At 36.8% G+C, this 23628-nt stretch overlaps 1 protein-coding gene and 1 pseudogene across 2 annotated transcripts in view; one reads left to right on the top strand and one right to left on the bottom strand.

Moving 5' to 3' along the window:
- The window catches only part of AFG1L (AFG1 like ATPase), a 234430-nt gene that overhangs the window by 82846 nt on the left and 127956 nt on the right, over positions 1-23628 (top strand). For both annotated transcript variants that reach the window (XM_037842307.1, XM_037842306.1), the window contains exon 7: positions 6339-6397. In XM_037842307.1, the coding sequence (XP_037698235.1) occupies positions 6339-6397 (59 nt within the window). The remainder of the gene's footprint in view (positions 1-6338; positions 6398-23628) is intronic.
- Positions 462-674, bottom strand: LOC119539593 (annotated as a pseudogene).

Below are 23628 nucleotides of genomic sequence, written 5' to 3'. Positions count from 1 at the left end.
CATTTGTTTCCCGTCTCTCAGGGATAGCTATCTTTTGGAGCCTGATCCAATATCTTGAAAACTATTGTTTTATATATTTTGCCTGTTTTTGTTGTTGTTGTTTTCAGTTTTTGAAACTTTTTATTGCATATTTTTAAAATTGTGCATTCCAATAATTAAAATCATTTGAACAACAACAAAATGTCACTCTGATTAAACTGCATTTAACAGCATGTAGGGCATCTTGGGCCAGCTTTGCTTTTACTCTAGATTCACTGTTGTCCAGCCCAGCTTCTTCCTTCACCAACATGGGAGAGACAGGCATGGCCTTACTTGTCAGTTATTTATTTGATATGCAAAGGGGCAGCACAGTCATTTAAACTTGATCCAACTTCTTTACATTTACAAAGTTAACAGCTGAAAGAAGTAAAATAAGCAGGCAATGCTTGTGGAATGTATAGTGCATATTGGTGGCACACACCTCATGACAGTTCACCTGCTTTCTTCTCCTGTTCTTTCTTTGGAAGGCAGTGGATTTTTCTCTTGTATTTCTGTCTTCTTCAATTTCAACTTACTGAATTTCTCAATCTCAGCCATATTGGGCTTGTCAGACATGGTTCTAGGGAAGCTGAGCGAGGTGTGTGAGTGAGTCTGGTCTGTGCAGTGGCCACAGCTGAGTGGCATGGTTTTTGTTTTTTTTTAATGCAGTTTTATTGAGATATATTCACACACCATACAAACCATCTGAAGTTTACAATTACTGGTTCACAGTATCTTCACAAACTCATGATCAATTTTAGAACATTTTCATAATACCAGAAAAGAAATAAAAATAAAAAAGAAAACCCAAATCCTCCCATACCCCTTATTGCCCCCCCCATTATTGACCCCTAGTATTGGTGTGGTACATTTGTTACTGTTGATGAAAGACATTAAAATATCACTGTTAACTATAGTCCATAGTTTGCAATAGGTCCACTTTCCCCCATCATGCCCCTCTATTATTAATTCCTTATAATAGTGTCATTTGTTCTAGTTCATGAAAGAACTTTTTAATATTTGTGAGTTAATCAGGGACATTGTCCACAAGATTCACTGTGTTATACAGTCCCATGTTTTAACCTCTGGCTTTCCTTCTGGTGACATTCATGACTCTAAACTTCCCCGTTCCACCAATTCACACACCAGTGTTAATTATTCTCACAATAACGTGCTTCCTGTCCATTTCCAAACATTTATATTTTGCCCTATTTTTTAGTTCTTTCAGATGGTAAATTGGATTCCTGTTACTCCCTTGATTGGAAGCAAAAGTCCTTTGTTGTAATTTAATCGCTGCTTTTAAATGATACCCTTGTTAACAAACATATCTTGAATGCCCATTATGTGTAAGATGTTACCTTAGGCTCTGTGATGAAGAAGATATGGCTTCTGCCCTCCTGAAACTTATGGTCTACTTGGAGATGACAGATATTTGAAATACAAACTAGTGTGTAATTGGTATAATAAGTAAAATACTAACATATTTTTCGGCATTCAGAGGAACATGATTGCTTTGGCCAATGATGGATGTATTAGCTATCTATTGCTGGGTAACAAATAACCACACACTTAGCAGTTTAAAACAACACACATGTATTTTCTCACAGTTTCTGTGGGTCATTCTCTTCTGAAGTTTGGGGAAGAATCCACTTCTAAGCTCACTCAGTTGTTAGCAGAATTCCTCTTCTTGTGTCTGTAGGACTCAGGGCTCTGGGTTCTTGCTGGCTGTTGGGTGGAGGCTACCCTCAGCCCCAGAGGTCACCTTCAACTCCTAGAAGCTGCCTGCAGCTCCTAGAGGCCGCCCATAGTTTCTTTCCACATGGGCTTCTCAACATAGTCATTTACTTCATTAAACTAGCAAGGAGTGTTTCTAGAGAGTCTGATGGCAAGATGGAGTCTTATATGACATAATGTAATCATGGAAGTGACATTCCATCACATTTGCCATACTTTGTTGGTTAGAAGCAAGTCACAGTTTCCACTGGAATTCCAGGGGAGGGGATTACACAAAGGAATGAACACCAGGAGGTGGGGATCATGGAGGGCCACTCTGAAAGTGTGTCTAATATAGTGGATTCAAGATTGGCTTGATAGGTAATGTGACCTTTGAACAGTAGATTGTATTAGATTAGAAAGGAAGGTGGAGGGAGAGTCACGAGCTCATGCTGACTCTTCTGCCTAGAATACCATTCCTTCCTTTCTGCATGATGGCATCCTGCTAATCTTTTCGGGTCCAAATCTGTTGTTACCTCTGCAAAGCTGCCTTTGAATCGCCAGATAAAATGATTAGCTTCCTGCTCTGCATAGTGTGTTTGTACCTTGAGTTCCAGTTTGCTAAAGCTGGTGGAATGCAATATACCAGAAATGGGTTGGCTTTTTCAATGGGGATTTATTAAGTTACAAGTTACAATTCTAAGGCCATGAAAATGTACAAATTAAGGCATTAAGAGGAAGATACTTTCTCTGAGGAAAGGCTGCTGGCATCCAGGGTTTCTCTGTCCTGGTGATGTCTGCTGGTCCTTCTTTCCTGGTTCTGGTTTCAGTGGTTGTCTCCAAGTGTCTCTGGCCTTTCTCTCAGCTTCTCTGAGCTCTCAGAGTTTCCTCTGTCTTTCATCCTCTCATAAAGGACTCCAGCAAGGGGATTAAGACCCACCCTGAATGGTCTGGGTTACATCTCCATGGAAACACCTAATCTAAAGGTCCTACCCACCAATACAGTCCCCACAAGAGTGGATTAAAAGAATATAGTCTTTTCTGGGGTACATAACAGCTCCAAACCAGCATAGCTTGTATCCTTTCTTTACCTGTATTGCTTTTTACCTTGTTTCATAGCTGTGGCCTGGGTGTGCCTGTCAGCTCATTGGTCACAACATGGTTCTAAAAAGTCTACAAGTTTTAGCACCATTAAAGACCTTGGCTCTAATCCTAGGTCCACCAGTTACTGGCTAGGATCCATAAACTAGAAATATCTACTTTGTTGGGTTGTTAAGATTTATGTAAAGTGCCTAGCACATTGCTTGACTACTAGTAGGGATTCTGTAAATCTTAGTTCCTATCTTATGTCTTCAGCATTCATTTCAGGAGCAGATGGCTGGTAGGAATTCATGAATGTATGCAGGATATAAACTGTAATATACTATCAAGTAAGAATTTTATTAGCTGTTTTATCTACAGATTTAGTAAAATACTGTTTGAACTCTTACTAGTTTAAAAAAATAGAAAGCTAATTTGCTATTGCTGCTTAAATGGTCTAAGGTACCCTTTTGTTTTAATTTATAATAAATAAAAATCTTCTGGAAGTAGGAATAAGATTGGTCCCCTAAAGGCATATAATTATTCTGCTAATTTACAGGAATGGTTGTTTTAATTACTTCTTGTAAAAGTTTTTCCTACTCTAAACGAATATGAATGTATATAAATAAGCATTATTCACCCTCGTGGTTTTGACACTTGGATTTTTAAGGAAAAGATCTCCATGTCCTTGTGAATCTCCAAAGCATTTATGTAAGTCCTTGTAATTACTTTAAAAATCCTCTTTGCATGCATTTCCTCTGTAACTATTATTATAGTTATTCACTGTGGAGAATTTAGAGGTCCTTATACCATTCTCTACAAAATGAATGTCCCATAATTCCAGTATTCTGTCTTGTATGTCCAAGTGCTCATTTAGCTTTGTTTAGAGATCATTAAAAAAAATTGTAGGCAAGAACTTCTGCTGGATTTTTTAACAGTATTTAGTAAATAATGACAAATGTTGATATAAATGTATTAAAAAATCTTTATGTCTAAGAAAAATAATATTAAACTGATATAAAAATTTTGGTAGCAAAATAACATTTTAGGAGATGAATCTATTGCATTAATAATTAGCATAATATTTGAATTGCAAAATCTCTTCAATTTAATGAGTGCAGTCTTTTTTTCACTTAAGTGTCTATAAAAACCTAAAGGTTTTCAAGCCAAATGAATTTTATTTATTTAAAAAATACTTCTCAGAGCATATGTTTTTGAATTATATATCCCTGTAAGGGCTGATTTTTTAAAAAGTTAACCCTTTAAAAATTGGTCTCCAAAACTGAAAGGCATTGTTATTCTACTTTAACTTTGCTGATGAGTGGAAATCTTTTAATCAAGATTATTACAAGTGGGCCTTTACATTTCTCATTGCCATTAATCTACTAAAAGGTGCATGCTTGTTAAGCTATATCTCAGAGTCTTATATGTCCATAAAAAAAGATATTTTTCTTCAAGTAAGACCTAAAAGTTACCTTAACATAGATCCCTTTTCATTAGTATAATATCTTGGTTTTAATTCTGTAACACTGTGTTCTTTGATATTCATTAATGTAGCATATGTGTTGTTTTTTTAAATAAATCTTTTAAACAGCTTTACTGAGGTATAATTGAATACATTAAACTACATGCATATTTAGAGGGTACAATCTATGTATACATCTGTGACATCATTACCACAATCAATATAGTGAGCGTTTCTATCACACCCAAAAGAAGTTTCCTTGTGCCCTTTTTTCATCCCTCCTTGCTGACCCTCCTTCTTCCTTCCCCAGGCAACCAGTGCTTTGCTTTCTGTCATTATAGATTAGTTTGCATTTTCTAGAGTATTTTATAAATGGGACCACACAGTATGTATTCCTTGTTTTGGTCTGGCTGCTTTTACTCAACATAATTGTTTGAGATTCATCTGTTTTGTTGTGTGTATTGGTGGTTTATTCCTTTTTATTGCTGAATAGTATTCCATTGTACAGGTATATTTAATTACCTAGTGATGGACATTTGGATTGTTTCCAGTTTTGGGCTGTCATGAACAAGGCTACTAGTGTTTTTGGCTATTATGAATGAAGCTGCAATAAACATTGTATGTGTTTTTCTTTTAAAATTTTATTTTGTTTTTAATTCCTTCCACTGCCTGGCAATCATGGCTGTCAACTCTTACCATACAGTAATGTTTTTGTCCACTTCCCCCAGCAACTTGGTAATCAGGAAGACTATGAAAATACTTAATTTTAAACCCATTCCTGCATTTTACCCTTTTTACTCTTTAGTGATATTGATTGTAAGAAAAAAAATCTCATTTTGAATTTTGAAATCCTAACAGCAAGGCCAGGATTATCTTACTTTTCATGATATCTCTAAATAAAAATTTTAAATGTAACTGAATTGAAGCCTCTAGCCCTTAATTAAACCAAAGAGCTTATGCAAATACTTTCTTCACTATAATGATGTTATGATGAATATTTTTCTAAAGAGAATAAATGTTTCCTAATGACCACATTTTATTTCCATAAGTAAATGTGGCCATTGAAGTCTATCTTAGTTATCACATTTTCTCTAAATAAGGAAATATAGAGAATATCTCATAATGCCATACTTCTAAAAAATTGACACAATCTAATTTGTTTTTTATTATTGAGAAAACTTTTATTGTTCTCATTTTTATAAATACCTTTTGATTTTTAACTTTCTGATTCTATAGATTGACTTAAAAAAGGAATGTTTTATTTGCAATAAAATTTCAACCTCTTCTTGAAAAAATTTTGAAGTAGTCTCCAATTTTGAAGAAAAATGTGCAGAGCTTAAAATTTGTTGCCCCTTTCTACTTTTTAATTCTTGATAATATGTGTTTATATGTGTGCATGTGTGTGTGAATGCACACACTGTGACACATACATATCTATAAAACACCTTTCTAAGGCAATACATACTTCCTGTTTAGGGTATATAATTGCATTAAATGTACAATCTTTAAGAACATAGTTTTAATTTTTAGACAGTTTATCTTAAAGTGAAGTGGCATCAAGGCAAGGACTTGAATGTCAGATATGTAACCTTGATTCAAATACTTGCTCAGTTCTATCTGTCAATGTTTTTTCTTAAAAGGGTAATCCTACTATATAACTTTTAATCATTTACTGAGAATTTTTATTATAGACTGAGAACAAGGAGAATATGATTCCTTCACCAGTAGAATCCTATGTTCAAGTATTAAAAACATTTTCCTGTATTGGGTTATTGATTAAGGATATTGTATGTCTTCCAAATTCTCTTATTGCTTTTTATTGCAGCTTAAAGCTAATTCAACCAAATGCCTTTTGACGTCCTTTCTGTGACTGTTCATCTTTCCCTCTTAAGATTGTAATGAATTTTGTGTAGGTTGAGAATAGAAATCAATTTTGGTTCTTTTTCCTTTTGCTCCTTTATCTTTTTTATCAGTAGAAAGCTTTATTTGCCAGGCTAACTGATAAACTAACATTATGATTTAGGCTAAGTTTTAAAATGCTAATACCAGTTTTTTCTCTCAGATCTCTATAAAAATGGACTCCAAAGAGCTAACTTTGTACCATTCATAGCTGTCCTGAAGGTAAGGAAAATCACTTACTTGTATTTGCTGACTGATATTGTATTAATTAATAATCAAGGGTTTTCATAGGGTTGCCTTGGTCTGACATTAAAGCAGAATTCATTGTGATATTTAAAGAGTGATAGTGAAAGGCACTAAAGGGGAAAATAACCTTTTTTATATAGCACTCATTCATGTGAACATCGGAAAAATTACAAAATGTAGTCTAAATTATTCTCTAAGTGAAACATTTGATAGTTTGCATTTTATAAATTTTAATTTGAGGTTTGCATAAATATTATAGTGGAATGTTTAAACTTATACATTTATTTCTGAAAAAAATGTTTAATGTTCCCTGTTTCCTGCAGGTTAATGGCCATTATTAACATGTTTTCCCATCTATTAAAGTTGCTATTCTAGAGTACCATTATTACAAAAATATTCTAATATATTTAAATGTGATTGCCATCAAGTTATCATGAAATTATGTCAAGTTGAGGCACATAAATAGTTTAAATATTTGCATCATCACTGCATAGAGTTTAAAATAGTCTTCATTACAATATGATTAAGGATAAAATAGCCTCCTTTTTCACTGTTAATTTTAAGTAATTTTTTACATGGTTTTTCAATAATTTCATATTCTACCAGTATTACTGGTATGTAATGTGCAAAGTGCTACATTAGGCATAATGGATAATATAATCATGAAATAATCTGTTTCTTGTTTGCAGGTCAGTTATAAAGTAGTCAGGGACATAAAATGCACACAAATACCTGTAACACAAAGTGGAGTGTAGAAGCATAGTTACTTACCAAAATATAATTCTCATAATTCTTAGGTACATAATTTTTTCCCAGTCCATATCAACATATCTGAAGAAAAGATAAAGTTGTATTTTTACAAAACACTAAATTCTTACCAAGAAGGAGGAGTAAAAAACATTTTAGCTTCAAATATTCTAAAGAGAGTCAGATGATCTTTTAAAATATACTTCAGTTGGAATTATTGTTGGTGCCAAACTTTATTCCTGGTGCTATACTTAGGAGAATTCAAACATCTGTTTCCTTGACCAATTTTAGGTTCCCAGTGGATTTTAATTTCTTTGAGATATTTATAGATGCAGGGAAAAGTATTTTTTTGAAGATTTATGCTGTTAGTAATTTTTTCCCCTTTATATTCATGTTTTTCAATTGGGGAAGAGGGTGGATTTGCAGTGTTTTCTCCTTGCCAGGAATCCAAAGTATTATGGTGTATGTAGATACCAAAATATAAACAGGGTGGCTAAGAAAAATAGGTACTAAATATAGTATCTTCATATAGCATAAAAAACATAAGAAGAGGAGGCTCACAGAATGAAACAAGTCAAGGGTTTCTCAGGGAACTGTCTAGCTGTACTCCCCCCCCCCCAAAAAAAAAACAACCCACTTTTATTTATTATTGTTTTTGCCAGTAATTTGTCATACTTCAATGTTTAATAGCACTATTAATAAGCAACTAAATTGGCCAGTTTGAATATAATTTCCTTCCACTTTTCCACCTTTAATTTTTTTTGAAGGAGAAGAAAAATCAAAAGGATGAATAATCCACAATTTAAAATTGAACAAGAGCTGAAATGCCCAGGAAATTCAATACTAGATTATATAAGAAAAGATCTATCAAATGTCTGATTTATTCAAAAGACTTCTCGCATGTAACAAAAACTCTAGCCTGCTGCACGCTTGAGCTGGTTTCCCTGGAGCTCTTCTGGTTAGGCATATGAAGTTTACTTTATAAGGAAAGGGTGTTTCATATTAATTTAAATGATATTTTGCCTATTCACATATGTTTTTGGTACTCCTTAATTTTGGCCCATCTGGGAGAAATGTATAGCAGAAGTCAATCTTAAAACAGACAATCTTAGTTTAATAAAAAGAGATGATAGTTTAATAAAAAGAGATGATAGACAAGTACATTGTAAAATCCATTTTTTTCCTTGATATTCTCCTCTTTAAACCAAATAATAGTAAATTTGTAACTTATAATAGGTATGGATAAACACAAATTTATAAGCTCTTAGTTAATAAATAATAGTATTTTTATAAGATAATATTTTCATAAGATAAGTTGAAGGGGACTAACACGCTATTTAAGCTAAAAGACTGGAAAGGATATAGAAAATGCTCAGGTACCCTTCCTTTAGGAAGCCTTCCTACATTCCTAAACCAACCCCTGTAACAAAGCAAAGAGGAACAAAACAGACCCTTCCATATAATACTCAATATCTTTGAAATATGGAGGGTCCTATTGTGTTCTTGCTTGCACTTTGAGTTTGACTGTTCTTTTTCTAACTGATTGGGATCAACTTTTTTATCTTATTAGTTTCAACTTTTCTTCTTTCCTTAATGCATTTAAGGCTATATAATTCTCTCTAAATACTGCTTTAGTTGCATGCGTGACGTTTTGATACTTAGCGTTTTCATTGTCATTAAATTCAAAGTAATTTCTAATTCTTATTGTGATTTCTTCTTTAACTCATGGGTTATCCAGAAATTGTATCTTAATTTCCAAACATGTAGCTTTGTGAGTTATCCTTTTGTTACTGTTTTCTTAACAAATGCCTAATTGCATGGTGGTCAGAGGATATGCCTTGGGCAACTTTAGCCCTTTCATATTTGTTTAAACTTGCTTTATGGCCAATTTTTATAAATACCACTCTGTATTCTTGAAAATAATGAGTGCTCCCTAGTTGTTGTTGTGTCCTATGTATGTCCATTAGGTCAGGTTTGTTAATTATGATGTTCAAATCTCCATTTTAACTGATTTCTTTTCCCCATAAGTTACTGAGAGGCTTATGGAAAATATCTCACACTATGATTATGAATGTGGCTTTCTCTTGTATTTCTGTCAGTTTTACCTTATGTATTTTGAGACTGATATTACAAGTTGCATACAGACTTAAAATTATTGGCTATTGCTGTGAATAGAACTTTTAAAAAAATCATTAAGTTGTAACCCTCATTAACTCTAGTAATCTCTTTACCTTAAAAATCTATATGCAGCTATATATGGTTTCTTTTGGTTGGTAGTTGGAAATTAAGAAAAAAAAATGTTTTCCATTCTTTTTCTTTCAACCTTTCCTTGTGGTTAATTTTAAAAAAATTTTTAAACATTTATTATGGTGAAATATAACGTATATGCATAAAAGTGATACATTTCAAAATACAGTTTAACAGGTAGTCATAGAGCAAATATCAAAGTATAGTACAGGGTTACTATTCCACAATTTCAGGTATTTCCTTCTGGTTGTTCTAATACACTAGAAACTAAAAAGAAATATCTATATAATGATTCAGTAGTTGTAATCATTTGTTAAATCCTAACTTCTCTGTTACAACTCCTGCCTCTCATTTGATCATTTTCCCAGTCTTCAGGGATATTTGGGCAGTGACCATTCTAACTTCCTTCATGTTGAAAAGGGGTGTTGACATTATGAGGTAGGGGAATGCAACTCGATGTTCTTGGAAAGACTGGTACCTCTACGATTCAGGGCTTATCTGGCATAGGAACAATCTGGAGGTTTTAAGTTTCTGGAAAATAAACTTACTAAGAAAAACTTTTATAGTCTTAGGGCCCTGTGTTCTCTTTAGGATTTTCACAGGAATATTGTTGGTTGGGGCTTGACATACTGTGGCAATCTGTAATATCTGGCTGAAGCTTGCATAAGAGTAACCTCCAAAATGGCATCTTGACTCTATTTGAAATCTCTTAGCCACTGAAACCTTATTTTGTTACATTTCTTTTCCCCTTTTTGGTCAAGAAGGCACTGTTAATCCCATGATGCAGGCCCAGGCTCGTCCCTGGGTCATGTCCCACTTTGCCCGGGAGACTCACATCCCTGAAAGTGATGTACCACATAGAGGGGAGGGTAATGAGTTTATTTGCAGAATTTGGCTCAGAGAGAAAAAGGCATGTGGTTACTTTTTTTTAAAGTCAGTTTTATTGAGATATATTCACAAACCATACTGTCATCCACAGTGTACAATCAGTTAGTTGTTCACCGTACCATTACATAGTTGTGCATTAATCACCACGATCAATTTTTGAACATTTTCATTACCACACACAAAAAAGAATAAGAATAAAAATTAAAGTAAAATATAATACCCAAAACATCCCATACCCCCCATTCTCCTTATTACTCATTTACTTTTTGTCCTCATTTTTCTACTCATCTGTCCATACTGGATAGTTATCAATCATCTTCAAGAATCAAGGATACTGGGTTGCGGTTCAACAGTTTCAGGTATTTCCTTCTAGCTATTCCAATGTACTAAAAACTAAAAATGGATGTCTATATAATGCATAAGAATAACCTCTGAATGACCTCTCAACTCTGTTTGAAATCTCTTAGCCACTGAAACTTCACTATTTTCATTTCTCTTCCCCCTTTTGGTCCAAGAAGTCTTTCTCAATTCCATGATGACAAGGACAAGCTCATCTCTGTGAGTCATGTCCCACATTGCTGAGATTTATACCCCTGGGAGTATGTATGGCCCCCCTCCCCACGTAGCGGGGAGGGCGGTGAGTTTACCTGCAGCTTTGGCTTAGAGAGAGAGGACACATCCGAGCAACAAAAGACATTCTCTGGGGGTGACTCTTAGGCACAATTGTAAGTAGGCTTAGCCTCTTCTTTGGAGTAACAAGCTTCATAAGGGCAAGTCTCAAGATAGAGTGGGCTTATCCTTCTAAATTGGTAGTCTACAATGCTAGTGAGAATATCAGGAATTCCCCAGGTGGCGAAGTCCAATATTTCCACATTCTCCGAAAGTCCCTCAAGGGGGCTTTGCAAATACATTTTTATTCTCTGCCCAAATTTCTCTGGGATGTATTGGGGCTTCACACTAATCTATACAAACCAACCCAGATTTCACTCCCTATTCAAAGTTCCATGTAATTATTGTGTTCGAATAAACTGACCATACAAGTTAAATTATATGGTGTGTTACAAAAAATACAGATTTTGCAACTAATAAATATCTCTTCCTGTGGTCTCACATAGAAGTTGAAGTTTTAAAACACCATCAATATCATCCTTTACTCTTTAGTCTGATTTACCTCAGTTCTAACCAAATCAGCTTCACTCATATATCTAACTGAAGTCTCTTTTTCAGACTCTTTAGCATTTGCTGTCTGGGGTAATGCTGACATTCATAGCTACCAGACTCTGGCTCTGAGTCTTAGGTGTCACACAGATACCAAAGTTCCAGGGATTGACCAGGTTATACACAAGAGCTCAGCAAATCAGAATTTAGAAATAGCCCTTACAACTCAGGAATAGATGTAACTGCTATAACAGCTTACGCTCTAGGAACCTTTACAATAAGCCTTCTCCTGATAACCTATACTCTCAGATTCAATTTTTAGAGTTTGCACATTATAGTTAGTCCATATTAGTGAGGCATTATAATGTTTTTCTTTTAATTTCTGGTTTATTTCACTCAATATACTCTCCTCAATGTCCATTCACCTAATTGCATACCTCATAACTTCACTACTTCTTGTAGCAGCTCAGTGTTCCATTGTATGTATATACCACAGTTCGCTATTCTGTTCATTGGTTGATGTACCCTTAGGTCACTTCCAGCCACTGCGAATTGTGAATACTGCCACCATAAATCCTATCATGCAAATGTCCATTCATATCCCTCTTTTCAGTCCTTCCAAGTATATATGTAGTAACAGGGTTGCAAGGCAATATGGCAACCCCATGCTTAGCTTCCTGTGGAACCACCACACTGCCCTTCAGATGGGCTGCACCATTCTACTTCCCCATCAGTGGTGATTATGTCCATCCCTTTTGCCACATTTTCTCCAGTACTTGTATCCCTCTGTTTATTTTTTTAGACTTTTTTTTTTCACACACTATACATTCCCTCCTAAGTAAACAATCAGTGGTTCCCTGAATAATGACATAGTTATGCATTCACTACCACTATCTATATGAGGACATTTCCATTTCTTCCACAAAGAAAGAGGCCAAAAAAGGAAACGAGAAAAAAAGAAAAAGAAAAAAAATGACAACTAAAAAGCAACAAAAGAAAAAATAAAATTAAAATGAAATACAATAAAAAGGTTAGACAACAACATCAATGCCAAGAATCCTACACCCCTCCCTTATATCTCCCTCTTATAGACATTTAACTTTGGTATATTGCCTTTGTTACAATTAATGGAAGCATATTATAATGCTACTGTTAACTATAGACTCTGGTTTGCATTGATTGTATTATTTCCCTAATACCATCCCATTTTCAATACCTTGCAAAATTGACATTCATTTGTTCTCCCTCATGTAAAAACAATCTTATATTTGTACATTTAGTCATAATCATTGACAACTCTAGGTTTCACTAAGTTATTCTGTCCCAGTCTTTATCTTCTGTCTTTCCTTCTGGTGTCCTACATGCCCCTAACCTTCCTCTTTCAACCATACTCACAGTCATGTTTGTTCAGTGTACCTACAATATTGTGCTACCATCACCCACTATTGTGTTATCAATTTCTGTATCTATATAATCAATTCTGTTGAACATTCTGTACTCCTTCAGCATCAAATACCTGATCTTTACCCTCTTTCTATGTTCTGCTGGTATCTTCATCTCTACAGTCTTCTCCAAGCCTCTCTTTCCTGTCTATTCCTATCTGTGTGTAGTGCTCCCTTTAGTATTTCTTGTAGAGGAGGTCTCCTGTTCATGAACTCTCTCAGTGTCTGTTTATCTGTAAATATTTTAAACTCTCCCTCATTTTTGAAGGACAGTTTTGCCAGATATAGATTCTTAGTTGGCAGTTTTTATCTTTCAGTATCTTGAATATAATCATATCACTGCCTTCTCATCTCCATGATTTCTACTGAGAAATCCGCACTTAGTCTTATTGAGCTTCCCTTGTACGTGATGCTTTTCTCTTGCTGCTTTCAGAATTCTCTCTTTGTCTTGGACATTTGACAATCTGATTAGTAAGTGTCTTGGAGTAGGTCGATTTGGATCCATTCTGTTTGGGGTACACTGTATTTCTTGGACCTGTGATTTTATGTCTTTCATAAGAGTTGGGAAATTTTCATTGATTTTTTCCTCTATTATTCTTTCTGCCCCTTTTCCCTTCTCTTCTCCTTCTGGGGCACCTATAACATGTATATTCATGTGCTTCATGTTGTCATGTTGTCATGTTGTCATTCAGTTCTCTGCTCATATCTGTCCATTCTTTTCCCTGTCTGTTCTTTTGTATGTAGAATTTCAGATCTCCTGTCCTGTAGTTCAGTAATCCTTCTGCTTCTCAACTCTGCTGTTGTATGTCTCCATTGTGTTTTTCATCTCTTCTTTTGTGCTTTTCATTCCCATAAGTTCTGCCATTTGTTTCTTCAAGCTCACAAATTCTTCCTTACAGTCACCCAGTGTCGTCCTTATATCCTTCGTCTCTTTTTCCACATTTTCCTTCAACTCGTTGATTTGATTTAGCATATTTGTTTGAACATATTTAATTAGTTGTTTCAACTCCTGAATCTCAGTGGAGGTGGTAGTTTGTTTCTTTTACTGGGCTGTATCTTCATGTTTAATGGTGTGGCTTGTGATTTTTTGCTGTCTAGGCATCTTATTTTCTTGATTAGTTTATTCTGGAGGTTGTTTTCTCTCTTTTGCCTTGGGTTTTCTTGTTGGTTTTCTTTGATCTCCATATTTCTTTGTTTCTCTCACTGACCAGTTGTCAGATTGGATCTGCCCCACAGTCTTCCCCCAAAATTAGGCACCCACTGTGGCCTGCCACAGAGATGGGAGGTAGGCACTGGGCACCCCAGCAAGTTCACTGTGTGGGTAGTATAGATCTGCTGGCTTCCAGTGGTGCTCTGTTTTCCACTGGTCAGCAAGCATGGGTTTGTTTTAGAGCCCTGCTTTGATAGTTGGGTTGTCTGTATTTCTTAGCCTAAACCAGACTGGGTTTCTGTGCAGGGCATGTAGACCAGCTCCACTTAATAAAGTGTCTGAGTTCTTGCACTTTCCAGAGAGTTCAGCAGATGGCACTGTTCAGTAACTTAATCATCCTCACAGGTTGCTTTCCCTCTGAGCACAGGCTGCATCTGTACAGGTGAGCTGAAACTGCAGGATTTCTATGCCCTCACTTTGCCAGTCAAAATCTGGCTCGATGTGGGACTAGACCTGTGGCAGAATACTTCCTCAGCTGATCCAGTACTCCAGCTGTCCTCAAGGCAGGGAAACGGCCACTCGCTGCTGCTTTCCTCAAGGGTGGGGTAGGGTTTTCAGACCTAAGACTGGAAACAGTGTCTGTCCACATTTTCTCAGTCTTTTTGGCTGTCACTGACCTGGGCCTTGAATTGTCCTCTCCTGTCCCTCAGTTCTTCAAACAGTGGGGGTATATCTCCCTGCTGTGAGAGATTTTAAAATCTGTGTCCCTGGTGGGAGGGTTCCCATATGCTGATTCTGTGCCTTTCCCACATGGAGACTGAGTGTGGGGGAGGGGAGATGACATGCTGGTCTGGGACAGAAGATTTATACCTGATATTTCTTCTCTTTCTTCATTTTGGCATCTGCAGAGCCCTTCTCCAGTCTATATCCTCCTCCAGAGTGTCAAACATTTCATAATTGTCCTTTTTTTGGTTGAATCTCTGGAGAGGAGTTTTTAGTAGCTGTTTACGTCACCATGTGATGATGTTATCCGCCCCCATGTGGTTAATTTTTAAAGTCTCTTTTAAACAACATATATTTGGATTAAAAAAAATCCAAGCTAATAATCATCTGTTAACTGGAAGATTTAGTCCATTTATATTTAATAAACTCACTAATGTATTTGGGTATAAATTCATCACTGTACTAAACATGGGCTCTTTGCCCACACTTGCACTGCTTTTTATTTCCCTTTCCTTTCTTGCCTTCTTTGGGATTGATTGCTTTTATCATTCCATTTGCTCCCTCCCAATTCTCCCATTAGTTTGGAGATATATACTCTGTTTCTATTTGTTAGTCATCGCCCTAGTAGTTACAGTATGCACACTTAACTTATCAAAGTTAAAAATTGATAACTACTTTACATACCTCTGTGATGTTACAAGGACCTTAGCATACTTTAACTCCCATTACTTCTTTCCTGGGTTGTTATATTTTTATTTATTTCAGTTTATATATTTTTTTAACCTCCTGATACTTGATTATTGTTGTTTTATATAGTAAATATTTATTTAGATTTATCCAAACATTTATTGTTTTTTCTGTTCTTCATTCTTTCTTTTTTTAAATATTCATTTTATTGAGATATATTCACATACCATGCAGTCATACAAAACAAATCGTACATTTGATTGTTCACAGTACCATTACATAGTTGTACATTCATCACCAAAATCAATCCCTGACACCTTCATTACCACACACACACAAATAACAAGAATAATAATTAAAGTGAAAAAGAGCAATTAGAGTAAAAAAGAACACTGGGTGCCTTTGTCTATTTGTTTGTTTGTTTGTTTCCTTCCCCTATTTTTCTACTCATCCATCCATAAACAAGACAAGGGGGAGTGTGGTCCTTCTGGCTTTCCCAATCCCATTGTCACCCCTCATAAGCTGCATTTTTATACAATTGTCTTCAAGATTCATGGGTTCTGGGTTGTAGTTTGATAGTTTCAGGTATCTACCACCAGCTACCCCAATTCATTAGAACCTAAAAAGGGTTATCTATATTGTGCATAAGAGTGCCCACCAGAGTGAACTCTCAGCTCCTTCTGGAATCTCTCTGCCACTGAAGTTTATTTCATTTCCTTTCATCTTTTTTTTTTTTTTTTCCCCCTTGTTTGTCTTTTTTCTTTTTTTTTTTTTTTTTTTTTTTTTTTTTAACTTTCCCTTCTTTTTTCAAATCACCTGTATGAAAAAAAAAGTTAAAAAGAAAACAAACATACAATAAAAGAGCATTTCAAAGAGACCATAGCAAGGGAGTAAGAAAAAGACAACTAACCTAAGATAACTGCTTAACTTCCAACATGTTCCTACTTTACCCCAAGAAAGTTACATAATATAGCAACATTTCAGTGAACTTGTTCCTACTACAACCATCAGAAATTAACAGACCATAGTCATTTCTGGGCATCCCCAGAACGTTAAATAGCTTATCTGTTCTTCCTGGATTATTGTTCCCCCTTCCTTAATTGCTCTCTACTGCTAGTTCCCCTACATTCTACATTATAAACCATTTGTTTTACATTTTTCAAAGTTCACATTAGTGGTAGCATATAATATTTCTCTTTTTGTGCCTGGCTTATTTCGCTCAGCATTATGTCTTCAAGGTTCATCCATGTTGTCATATGTTTCACCAGATCGTTCCTTCTACTGCCGCGTAGTATTCCATCGTGTGTATATACCACATTTTATTTATCCACTCATCTGTTGAAGGACATTTGGGTTGTTTCCATCTCTTGGCAATTGTGAATAATGCTGCTATGAACATTGGCGTGCAGATATCTGTTCGTGTCACTGCTTTCCGATCTTCCGGGTATATACCGAGGAGTGCAATCGCTGGATCGAATGGTAGCTCTATATCTAGTTTTCTAAGGAACTGCCAGACTGACTTCCAGAGTGGCTGAACCATTATACAGTCCCACCAACAATGAATAAGAGTTCCAATTTCTCCACATCCCCTCCAGCATTTGTAGTTTCCTGTTTGTTTAATGGCAGCCATTCTAACCGGTGTTAGATGGTATCTCATTGTGGTCTTAATTTGCATCTCTCTAATAGCTAGTGAAGCTGAACATTTTTTCATGTGTTTCTTGGTCATTTGTATTTCCTCTTCAGAGAACTGTCTTTTCATATCTTTTGCCCATTTTATAATTGGGCTGTCTGTACTATTGTCATTGAGTTGTAGGATTTCTTTGTATATGCAAGATATCAGTCTTTTGTCAGATACATGGTTTCCAAAAATTTTTTCCCATTGAGTTGGCTGCCTCTTTACCTTTTTGAGAAATTCCTTTGAGGTGCAGAAACTTCTAAGCTTGAGGAGTTCCCATTTATCTATTTTCTCTTTTGTTGCTTGTGCTTTGGGTGTAAAGTCTAGGAAGTGGCCTCCTAATACAAGGTCTTGAAGATGTTTTCCTACATTATCTTCTAGGAGTTTTATGGTACTTTCTTTTATATTGAGATCTTTGGTCCATTTTGAGTTAATTTTTGTGTAGGGGGTGAGGTAGGGGTCCTCTTTCATTCTTTTGGATATGGATATCCAACTCTCCCAGCCCCATTTGTTGAAAAGACCATTATGGCTCAGTTCGGTGACTTTGGGGGCCTTATCAAAGATCAGTCGGCCATAGATCTGAGGGTCTATCTCTGAATTCTCAATTCGATTCCATTGATCTATATGTCTATCTTTGTGCCAGTACCATGCTGTCTTGGCAACTGTGGCTTTATAATAAGCTTCAAAGTCAGGGAGTGTAAGTCCTCCCACTTCGTTTTTCTTTTTTAGAGTGTCTTTAGCAATTCGAGGCATCTTCCCTTTCCAAATAAATTTGATAACTAGCTTTTCCAAGTCTGCAAAGTAGGTTGTTGGAATTTTGATTGGGATTGCATTGAATCTGTAGATGAGTTTGGGTAGAATTGACATCTTAATGACATTTAGCCTTCCTATCCATGAACATGGAATATTTTTCCATCTTTTAAGGTCCCCTTCTATTTCTTTTAGTAGAGTTATGTAGTTTTCTTTGTATAGGTCTTTTACATCTTTGGTTAAGTTGATTCCTAGGTACTTGATTTTTTTAGTTGCTATTGAAAATGGTATCTTTTTCTTGAGTGTCTCTTCAGTTTGTTCATTTCTAGCATATAGAAACATTACTGACTTATGTGCATTAATCTTGTATCCCGCTACTTTGCTAAATTTGTTTATTAGCTCTAGTAGGTGTATCGTTGATTTCTCAGGGTTTTCTAGATATAAGATCATATCATCTGCAAACAATGACAGTTTTACTTCTTCTTTTCCAATTTGGATGCCTTTTATTTCTTTGTCTTGCCGGATTGCCCTGGCTAGCACTTCCAGCACAATGTTGAATAACAGTGGTGACAGCGGGCATCCTTGTCTTGTTCCTGATCTTAGAGGGAAGGCTTTCAGTCTCTCACCATTGAGTACTATGCTGGCTGTGGGTTTTTCATATATGCTCTTTATCATGTTGAGGAAGTTTCCTTCAATTCCTACCTTTTGAAGTGTTTTTATCAAAAAGGGATGTTGGATTTTGTCAAATGCTTTTTCAGCATCTATTGAGATGATCAATTGATTTTTCCCTTTCGAGTTTTTAATGTGTTGTAATACATTGATTGTTTTTCTGATGTTGAACCATCCTTGCATGCCTGGAATGAACCCCACTTGGTCATGGTGTATGATTTTTTTAATGTGTCTTTGGATTCGATTTGCAAGTATTTTGTTGAGGATTTTTGCATCTATATTCATTAGGGAGATTGGCCGGTAGTTTTCCTTTTTTGTAGCATCTTTGCCTGGTTTTGGTATTAGATTGATGTTAGCTTCATAAAATGAGTTAGGTAGTGTTCCATTTTTTTCAATGTTTTGAAAGAGTTTGAGTAAGATTGGTGTCAGTTCTTTCTGGAAAGTTTGGTAGAATTCCCCTGTGAAGCCATCTGGCCCTGGGCATTTATTTGTGGGAAGATTTTTGATGACTGATTGGATCTCTTTGCTTGTGATGGGTTGGTTGAGGTCTTCTATTTCTTCTCTGGTCAGTCTAGGTTGTTCATATGTTTCCAGGAAATTGTCCATTTCTTCTACATTATCCAGTTTGTTGCCATACAGTTGTTCATAATATCCTCTTATAATTTTTTTAATTTCTTCAGGATCTGCAGTTATGTCACCTTTTTCATTCATTATTTTGTTTATATGGGTCTTCTCTCTTTTTGATTTTGTCAGTCTAGCTAGGGGCTTGTCAATCTTGTTGATCTTCTCAAAGAACCAACTTTTGGTGATATTTATCCTTTCTATTGTTTTTTTGTTCTCTATGTCATTTATTTCTGCTTTAATCCTTGTTATTTCTTTTCTTCTACTTGGTTTAGGATTGGTTTGCTGTTCATTTTCTAGCTTCTTCAGTTGATCCATTAGTTCTTTGATTTTGGCTCTTTCTTCCTTTTTAATATATGCGTTTAGTGCTATAAATTTCCCCCTTAGCACTGCTTTTGCTGCATCCCATAGGTTTTGGTATGTTGTGTTCTCATTTTCATTCGTCTCTATATATTTAGCAATTTCTCTTGCTATTTCTTCTTTAACCCACTGATTGTTTAGGAGTGTGTTGTTTAACCTCCAGGTATTTGTGAATTTTCTAAGTCTCTGATGGTTATTGACTTCTAATTGTATTCCATTGTGGTCAGAGAATGTGCTTTGAATGATTTCAATCTTTTTAAATTTATTGAGGCTTGTTTTATGTCCCAGCATATGATCTATTCTGGAGAAAGTTCCGTGAGCACTAGAAAAGTATGTGTATCCTGGTGATTTGGGATGTAATGTCCTGTAGATGTCTGTTAAATCTAATTCATTTATCAGATTGTTTAGGTTTTCAATTTCCTTATTGGTCTTCTGTCTGGTTGATCTATCTATAGGAGAGAGTGATGTGTTGAAGTCTCCCACAATTATTGTGGAAACATCAATTGCTTCCTTTAGTTTTGCCAATGTTTCTCTCATGTATTTTGTGGCACCTTGATTGGGTGCATAGACATTTACGATTGTTATTTCTTCTTGCTGAATTGCCCCTTTTATTAGTATGTAGTGGCCTTCTTTGTCTCTCAAAACATCCCTGCATTTGAAGTCTATTTTATCTGAGATTAATATTGCTACACCTGCTTTCTTTTGGCTGTAGCTGGCATGAAATATTTTTTCCATCCTTTCACTTTCAATTTCTTTGTGTCCCTGTGTCTAAGATGAGTCTCTTGTATGCAACATATTGATGGTTCATTTTTTTTGATCCATTCTGTGAATCTATATCTTTTAATTGGGGAGTTTAATCCATTTACATTCAACGTTAAAACCGTGAAGGCATTTCTTGAATCGGCCATCTTATCCTTTGGATTATGTTTGCCATATTTTTCCCTCTCTCTATTAATATCCTTTATTGTACCCATACCGAATCTCTTTAGTACTGAACCTTTCTCCAAGTCTCTCTGTCCTGTCTTTGTTTCTCTGTCTGTAGGGCTCCCTTTAGTATCTCCAGTAGGGCAGGTCTCTTGTTAGCAAATTCTCTCAGCATTTCTTTGTCTGTGAAAAATTTAAGCTCTCCCTCAAATTTGAAGGAGAGCTTTGCTGGATAAAGTATTCTTGGCTGGAAATTCCTCTCTCTCAGAATTTTAAATATATCGTGCCATTGCCTTCTCGCCTCCATGGTGGCTGCTGAGTAGTCACTACTTAGTCTTATGCTGTTTCCTTTGTATGTGGTGAATTGCTTTTCTCTTGCTGCTTTCAGAACTTGCTCCTTCTCTTCTATGTTTGACAGTGTGATCAGTATATGTCTCGGAGTGGGTTTTTTTGGATTTATTCTATTTGGAGTTCGCTGAGCATTTATGATTTGTGTATTTATGTTGTTTAGAAGATTTGGGAAGTTTTCCCCAACAATTTCTTTGAATACTCTTCCTAGACCTTTACCCTTTTCTTCCCCTTCTGGGACACCAATGAGTCTTATATTCGGACGCTTCATATTATCTATCATATCCCTGAGGTCCATTTCGAGTTTTTCAATTTTTTTCCCCATTCTTTCTTTTATGCTTTCATTTTCCATTCTGTCATCTTCCAGGTCACTGATTCGTTGTTCAACTTCCTCTAGTCTTGTACTATGAGTGTCCAGAATCTTTTTAATTTGGTCAACAGTTTCTTTAATTTCCATAAGATCATCCATTTTTTTATTTAGTCTTGCAATGTCTTCTTTATGCTCTTCTAGGGTCTTCTTGATTTCCTTCATATCCCGTACTAGGGTCTCATTGTTCATCTTTAGTTCTTTGAGTAGCTGCTCTAGGTGTGTCTCTTCTGGTCTTTTGATTTGGGTGCTTGGGCTTGGGTTATCCATATCGTCTGGTTTTTTCATATGCTTTATAATTTTCTGTTGTTTTTGGCCTCGTGGCATTTGCTGTCCTTGATAGGGTTCTTTTAGGGTTTGTAGACCAGTTGAAGTCCTTATCTCTAATTTATCAGATCTACAGCTTCGTGGAGTACACTTTCTCTAACTAACCAGCAGGTGGCGTCCACGAGCCACCTGTTCTCCACAAGCCAGATCTCCCCTGCTTAGCCTTTTTGGTGAGTGGGGGAGTGAGTCTTGTGGGGCCCAATTGGTGTCCCAAGCTTGCGTGTGTAGTTGGTGTTGCCTGCCCTGTATGTGGGGCGTGTTTCTGGGCAGTCGGGGAGGGGGGGTGGCCCTAACAATCAAATCTCCCTGATGATCCTAGAGTTTTAAAGCTACTGCAATAGTCTAATCCTTCAGTTCAGTCCTGCCACAGTTTGTCTCTGCCACTGACCCACAAGTCTTTGGTATTGGCGTATGGCTCCTGAGACTTGCAAGTGGGCCCCTCTTCCAGGCTGTGCACCCCGGGTCCTCTGTTGAGGGATGACTGTGCTATGTCACAGGTGAGTGCCGTCCCCCCAGGGCAGTTCTGGGCTGCTGGGCTGTGTTGGGAGGCTCCCAGTCTGCTCAAATGATGGCTGAATGGGGCTCTGTTAATTCACACTGCTCCCCCTTCCCAGCTCTGGGACATTCAGCTGAGGTTGCAGGGAAGGCTAATGTCCACGCCCAGTTTTGTGGTGTGTGCCTGTTATTTGAAGCACTTCCGTCACACTGGGTTGTCTGGGGCAGCTCTGGGCTATGGGGCTGGCGATGGGCAGGAGTGTTTCCTGTCCACCAGGATGGTGGCTGTGAGCGGACACCCCCCTTTTCTTGGGAAGTTGTGTTGTTTAGTGAATTTTCTCAGCCACTGGATTATTGCCTTTTGTCTCAGAGCTCTCTTATTTCTGCTCTTGACTTGACGTGCCCAAATTTCAATTCTTTGAAGCTTTCTGTATTGAGCTTCTTAGAGTAATTGTTTTAGAAAAAGCAAAAAGGATTTAAAAAAAAAAAAAAAAAAAAAAAAAAAAAAACGGCCCTCCTCAGAGATCTAATGGGTTATTGAAATGCTAATAGACAAAGCAACCAGGGCCATTAAGGAAAGGTGCCCTGGGCAGAGAGATCAGCCTTGCTTCGGGATTTGCATATGCGCCTCAAGGCCTGATCTCCGCCCTTCCCCTTTCTGTGTTCACCAGAACTCCAAAAATCCTCTGCTTTTACTTTGGAGCTTCTCGTGTTGTTTTCCTTCTATGCCCGTCTCCTCTCTGCTGGGCTGGCTGCTCTCAGAGTCTCTGGTCTCTGGCCTCAGTCTATCTATGGTTGGAGTTTGAATCAGTAGAATGAGTTTCCGATGAGAGCAGCCACTGCAATTCTCCCTTCTCCTTCCTGGAGCTGACAGCCCCTCCTCCCCCGGGACTGAGCCTGGCAGGGAGGGGCGCGGGTCCCCTGGCCGCAAAAACTTACAGATTTCGGTGATCTCAGCAGTTCCACGTTTTCATGAGTGTTGTATGAAGTATGCCCAAAGACAGATTGCTCTGTGGTGTCCAGTCCACGCAGTTCCTGGCTTTTTACCTACTTTCCTGGAGGAGTAACTAAAACATACAGCTCACCAGTCTGCCATCTTGCCCCGCCTCCTCATTTCCTTTCACATCCCCCTTTTGGTCAAGAAGATGTTCTCCATCCCATGATGCTGGTCTACATTCCTCCTTGGAGTCATATTCCACATTGCCAGGGAGATTCACTCCCCTGGGTGTCTGATCCCACGTATTGGGGAGGGCAGTGATTTCACCTTTCAAGTTGGCTTAGCTAGAGAGAGAGGGCCACATCTGAGCAACAAAGAGGCATTCGGGAGGAGGCTCTTAGGCACAATTATAGGGAGGCCTAGCCTGTCCTTTGCAGCAACATCTTCCCAAGGGTAAATCCTGTTGTAGAGGGCTCAACCCATCAGACCACCAGTCGCCTATGTCTGTGGGCATGTTAGCAACCATCGAGGTGGGGCAGGCCAATACCCCTGCATTCTCCACCAGCTCCTCAAGGGGGCTCTGCATATTTTTTTCCTTGTTTTTTTTTTTAAACTTTTTTTTTTTAAATCAACTGTATGAAAAAAAAAAATTTAAAAAACATACAATAAAAGAACATTTCAAAGAGACCATA

This window comes from Choloepus didactylus, chromosome 7, assembly GCF_015220235.1.
Source record: "Choloepus didactylus isolate mChoDid1 chromosome 7, mChoDid1.pri, whole genome shotgun sequence".
In the NCBI taxonomy this organism is placed as follows: Eukaryota; Metazoa; Chordata; class Mammalia; order Pilosa; family Megalonychidae; genus Choloepus; species Choloepus didactylus.
This window is presented reverse-complemented; position numbering and strand designations above follow the sequence as displayed.